Below are 5,781 nucleotides of genomic sequence, written 5' to 3'. Positions count from 1 at the left end.
TCAAGCCGAACCAAGCCACTTGGTTTCAAACCAAACCATGTTCAAGCATAAAATTATCGCTTGCTTCTTTAAATTCAATCCGCTCGGTTTGACTCGCTTTCAAATCAAACCAAGTATGAGCAATGTTGCGTTCGGTTCAGCTCGGTTCGTGAGCAGGCCTACATAGAGAGACCGTAGTCCCCACAATCATAGATCGCGACATATTGTTATTATTGTAGTCAACATGCGTGTGTAAAACGTATTTTTGTTATCTAATAAGAATTTTGAGACGTGTGTGCATACACCTTTTAAGATTCCCAAATGACCAAACGTATTTTAGTTCTTGATTTTACTTAAAGAATTGTGATTAATAATCTTATTTGTTACAGATTATTTCACATTCTTTCATTTAAACCACACTCATAATCGACTTTATTTGCTTTAATTTTGAACGGCTTATTATTCAAGAATGCAGTGCAAGTGTTTTTATTAAGAGAAAGGAAAAGAAGGATAAAAATGATGTTCTCAAGTTTCAATTAAGTGAAGAGTAGAAAGGAATGTGATAGGTTTTAAAGAGTAAATTAGGAAGGTTATGTTTCCTTCCAATTTGAAAGGAAAAGAAAGGGAATAGAAGAGAAGGTGATGTTAAATGAACTCGGGAACACAGAAAGGAATTTGTCAAAGAACTTCAACTGGTGAGTTCAAACCCACAGTTTGGTAACAATTAAAAACCGTGAAACCACCAAACTGGGTCATCAGTTTGGTTATGCGATCAGCTTCAAAATTGCCACACCATGACGAACAATTTGGTTTGTGGTTTGTACCAAAAGCCAGCAGTACATAACCAAACCGAACTGTAAGATTTATATTTAATTTTCTTTTTCAATTCATATTTATATATGCTCAACTCCCAATCTCCCATCTGAACCGTAAAGTGATTGTATTCTACTCGTCTCATATGATTGACTGCTTCTGAATGGTAAGATTGGAACGCACGCCTTTTTTGTCTTCACGTAGGAATGTACTTAACTACCATATTGGACAGTAAGAGGAGGTTGTACTCAATCTCCTTGTATTCAGAACTTAAAAAATAAAGAAGTTTTATTAATGAACAAGATACTGATACTCTTTAAGCAAAGAGCAAATCATATTCCGCATTGTGCATCCAGTCACCATGAATTAAGTTGTTGTACATCTGTTCCATGTGCCAATAGACAATTGTTGATCCCTCGTATATCATTAATCATTTCCAAAATCATGTGTTTAATTACTTGTTTGAGTTGAATTGTAAACCTAGTAAATATGATTTTGGTCGAGCAAAACCAAGCCGACGAGACCCATGTATCAACGACTCGGGTACCTATGATGATGTTGCTCCTGAATATGTTATCACTCGTATAAATTTCTATAATATCTTCAACTAACAACTTGCAATTCTCTTATTCCTTTTAGATCTTCAAATGTAGCGTCTTTTAGATTTACCTTTTTTTCAAAACGACTAACTCGGACACCCACCGTTAATCTACACCTTTTTTATCCACCACACGACTCAGAACCCTCAACCTCATAGCCAATAAACCTAGTAAAGGCATGCTAACGAGTTTATAGTCAAATTAAGTGTATTCACGCTTATGCATCACAAAGAATCTAAACTGTAACTAACTTACTGCAACCTGATATCATAAAGCAACATTTAGCAAAAATGCAAGCAACAAAAAGGCACACGGAGGATTTTAAAACATACAGAAAAGGGAAACAAAAACCATTCAAGTGACATAAACTTTTACATGCTATCATACATGTATTTGTTTACATCATCAATAAGTACCAAAAATACAAACCATCAGCAACATGCTGGCTGAGCATAATTGAAAATAACATCAAATAACAACAGTATTATTACAATCATAGTCCAAAAAGTCGGTTTTCTTACCAGGAAGTTGGCGGTAGATAAAATAAAGAAATTACGGTAAAGTACGCTGCTGAAGAGGCAATGCTCCCAAGGTTTGGCGTTCTGCTTTCTCCCTCTCGACCTGCACCAATTCATAAATCATAACCATGTTTCAGATAATAATTAATAATTTAGTCATTTTACAGAAATGAAAACTGTTTTACTTGATCACTAAAAATATACACTTTAAAATACTAAATTTCCCATACTAAACCTATTATGTTATCTATATCTATACTATATTAAATAATACATTTGTCTTTTTGCAATAATTTTGAAGCATAGTTATCAAATGCGTTAGGCGCACATAAGGCGCATAGGCCTCTCTGAGGGCCCAGGCGCAAAAAAAACATGGGCCTCAAAAAAATTATGCGCACTTAAATTAAAAATTGGAAAAGAAAATTGCAATGGAAAATCACTTTTTTCAAATACCATAATATTTCAAAACCATAATCCTCAAAACAACCAAATTGTTCATACTTGAAATCCCAAAATAACCAAATTGTTCATGCCTGAAAATGAAATTTAATCAATTAATAAATATTAAAACAAAAGCCAAAAAAATCTTGCTTTGTGATTTGCATAAGCAATGCCGTTCAAATGGGTTAAGTGCTAAACCAAAGAAAACCAAACAAAATCAAGGTAAAAAATAAAAAAGAATCAAAAGAGTTCTGAATTGCTGATTTTTCTCCTTAAACTGTGCCTTCAGTCAAGATAATTGTTATACCACCGACTCGCCCTAAAAATTCGCCTAGGCGCCAAGGCACACCGATTTTAATAAATATGTTTTGAAGTGTTCAAGGAGCCAAAATTATCTTTTATGAATTTGAATACCTTAATTATCTTTTACTAACACATGCAAACTATGTGATTAAATACAAAAAAAAGTAACTGAAACTATTCATTATAAATATCATGAATTAGTTAAACAACAACTTCAACTTTATAGTTATTACAATTAACAAACAAAATTCCTTCAGAAATATAACTATGTAAACAATCAATTTCTTGTTTAACTCAATTGTCAAAATCGGTTTTATTTTATATGTTTGCATATGTACTTCACTTTATAATCTTTTCTTAAACTTTCTTAGTTATATGATACTTCAACAATGCCTGTGTTACTAGGGCTGTAAACGAACCGAATGTTCAACGAACAGTTCGTGAACCATTCGGTGGGAAGTTCATTCACGTTCGTTTGTTTAAGACAACCATGAACAAGATATTTTATTTGTTTAGTTAAATGAACAAACATGAACAGAGGTTGCGTTCGTTCATTTGTGTTCGTGAACATTAGGTAATGTGTTCAGTTATGTTCGTTTGCTCATGTTGGTTAGTTAATAGTTTGTTTTATATTTTGATAATATTTTTATTTGTAATAACCAACCTAACACATATTCAGTTTGTTTCGTTAAAAGGTTTGTTTTAAAAAGTATTGCTTAAACTAACAAGTCTAACGTGTGCTTCGATGACATTATCCGCATAAAACTGCCAATTGGGGGGGGGGGGATTATGTTTTAATCAAGTGCCTAACTGCATATTTAATTAATGTGACTATGTTTAATGTTTTTGACTAACAATGTTGCTTCTTTTTCTTAAATAGTAAGTGTTCGCTTGCGTTCGTGAACAAGTTCAATTCCTTAACGAACAAACACAAACAAGATTTTCCGTTCAGTTAGCGTTCATGAACCATTCGTGAACAAGTTTAATATTAAACAAACAGACATGAAAAAGGCTTTGTTCGATTCGGTTCATTTACAGCCCTATGTGTTAGTGTGTTGCGGTCCCCGACGCATCGCACGGCACCTCTCTAGTTGTATATAATATGCCAATATAATTATAATTAACAAAGGCTTAAGAACATGAAAGTTGAAACCACATATAGCACAATAAAATAAACAGTTTCCATTATATATTTACATTTACATCCAAATAAAACAAATATAAGGTTATGGACTTACCAGAGCAAGCATGTCACTGAGATAACTCCTAAAGGGCGTCTGCTGCGCCTGTGACAATAACAAAATACATTACACACAGTGATATATATATATATCAATAAAAAAAGGAAGCGATTAAAGAAACCTGGAGATGATTAGGAAGTTCCTCGTGTTTCATGGAGAGATCCATGGCGCGTAAGAGGCGTTGGTTTCTAGCATCGACGACCTCACGAGGTAACCTGGCCAATGCTTCCTTGATATCCAGAGACTCCATCGGATCAAACAAATCGTCATATCGCAAACCTAATTTAATTAATTAACAAAACATCAATCACCAATAAACAAGGCAAGGAAAATGAAATGAATCTCACCGTATTTGCGAAGGCGAGTCTCGATTGTTTTCTTGTGCAGAGCCGCGAACCAGTTTTTCTTCGGATCTAAAATCGCTTTAATCAATTTCGACGAAGCCATTGAATCAATTGATTTGATTGCTGCCTCTGGTCGCCTCCGATTTGTTTGTGTTTCTAGACTCTGCTTCAATGAATGCAAGACCGAAAGATTAAACAAACAAACAAACCATAGCCGTTCGATCACTCGTGGCCCGTTTAAACTAAAGCTAAAGCCCAAGCCCACTTTCTTTTCACGTTAATTTCATTTAGTATATGTATATGGGTTAATCTCATTAACCAATTTCGGTTCCTAACTAGTTTTTATGTACAAAACCCCTAGCCTATGTAACCGGTTAACTTTATTAATTTATTCAAATTAACTTTATGTCACAGCCCCCGATCTTTATATTCTGGAAGGAAAGCCATGAACATTGATTGATGGTATCGGTGTTTATTAAATTATTTTGCAGCGGAATATTTCATCAGAAACGTAGTTAGGAAAAATGATCAGAGTTATAAAAACACCATGTTTATTATTATGATAAGCTGGGAATTTAATCTCTTTTTATACAAACATAAGTTTTATAGGGTTAAACCCTAATTTACAAAACACGTTTCTTTATTCTAGTGACAAACCACTTATTTAAGCTAGAAGCCCGCATGCATCATTCTTTTGTCTCTAACAAGTCACCTGAAACATGTTTAAAATATTTGATCAGCAAGAAATACTGGTGATTACATTCATTTGTAAATGATACATTTTACAGTTATAGCATTAAGATGTTTTTACACCTGTCTGCTTACAAATTACCGAAAGGTACTTGTCACTCGACCGTATCTATGACTGTGTTCATATTACTTATTGGCTAACACTTGTCCAATAAGTAACGTGTAATAGCCCAGTAGGCAAACCTTGTATACAAAATCCCACAATACCAGTAGTAACCATCCCGTAAGTCTACAGAGACTTAATCACTGTAATGTATTTAAAATACTTTTAAAAATATATTTGAAACCATTTAGACCATCTATCATGAGTTTTATAGGTTTTGAAATCATCATGACAGTGTCAGAAAAATAGTTGTCTCACGTTAATGTGAGTGGTACAAAAACTCGAATATCTCACCTTATAGGTTTACAATTAAATAAAACGTCTCTTGGTATTAAGCACCTAAGATAAACACAATGTAGTATCTCTAGATTAGTATAAAACCAATAATCATAACGATAATCACGAGAGTAGAAACTTTACACGATGGCACAATGTCTTACCTTAATAGGCAGAGCCTTTGGATTCGTGTATATTTCTTTCGATCGGATAGAATATCGTTACGATAACTCGGGTATTATACTATACTCTTAATTTATATATATATATATATATATGTATATATATATATATATATATATATATATATATATATTTGTGTGTGAATTCAGAGAGAATGAAAGAAGTTTTGAGAAAGGAATGAACGTCCCGTTGCCAATCTATTTATAGCATATTTTGGACCCCTTCGCGATA

General features: G+C 33.4%; 1 protein-coding gene across 1 annotated transcript; it reads right to left on the bottom strand.

The window, feature by feature from the left end:
• Window positions 1-1,540: 1,540 nt before the first annotated feature.
• Window positions 1,541-4,381, bottom strand: LOC143612023 (cytochrome b-c1 complex subunit 7-2, mitochondrial-like). The gene is made up of 4 exons (XM_077086106.1): window positions 4,242-4,381; window positions 4,016-4,173; window positions 3,892-3,939; window positions 1,541-2,012 (listed from the first exon to the last, which is right to left on the bottom strand). The coding sequence occupies exons 1-4, from the start codon at window positions 4,339-4,341 to the stop codon at window positions 1,944-1,946; spliced, it is 375 nt and encodes a 124-aa protein (XP_076942221.1). The 5' UTR covers window positions 4,342-4,381; the 3' UTR covers window positions 1,541-1,943.
• Between the last annotated feature and the right edge of the window lie 1,400 nt (window positions 4,382-5,781).

The sequence above is a fragment of the Bidens hawaiensis genome, unplaced genomic scaffold (assembly GCF_021521415.1).
Source record: "Bidens hawaiensis isolate Kalapana, Puna unplaced genomic scaffold, B.hawaiensis_p1.1 tig00033111_1, whole genome shotgun sequence".
NCBI classification, from domain to species: domain Eukaryota; kingdom Viridiplantae; phylum Streptophyta; class Magnoliopsida; order Asterales; family Asteraceae; genus Bidens; species Bidens hawaiensis.
The sequence above is the reverse complement of the archived record's forward strand: the minus strand, read 5'-3'. Positions and strand labels throughout refer to the sequence as shown.

Bases quoted from the DNA above. Each gene is read 5' to 3' on its own strand.
- LOC143612023 (XM_077086106.1), bottom strand. From the start codon at position 4,341: ATGGCTTCGTCGAAATTGATTAAAGCGATTTTAGATCCGAAGAAAAAC. The intron at 4,174-4,241 runs GTGAGATTCATT...TAATTAAATTAG, and splicing joins GACTCGCCTTCGCAAATACG to GTTTGCGATATGACGATTTG. The intron at 2,013-3,891 runs GTAAGTCCATAA...GAATTGGTGCAG, and splicing joins TCAGTGACATGCTTGCTCTG to GTCGAGAGGGAGAAAGCAGA.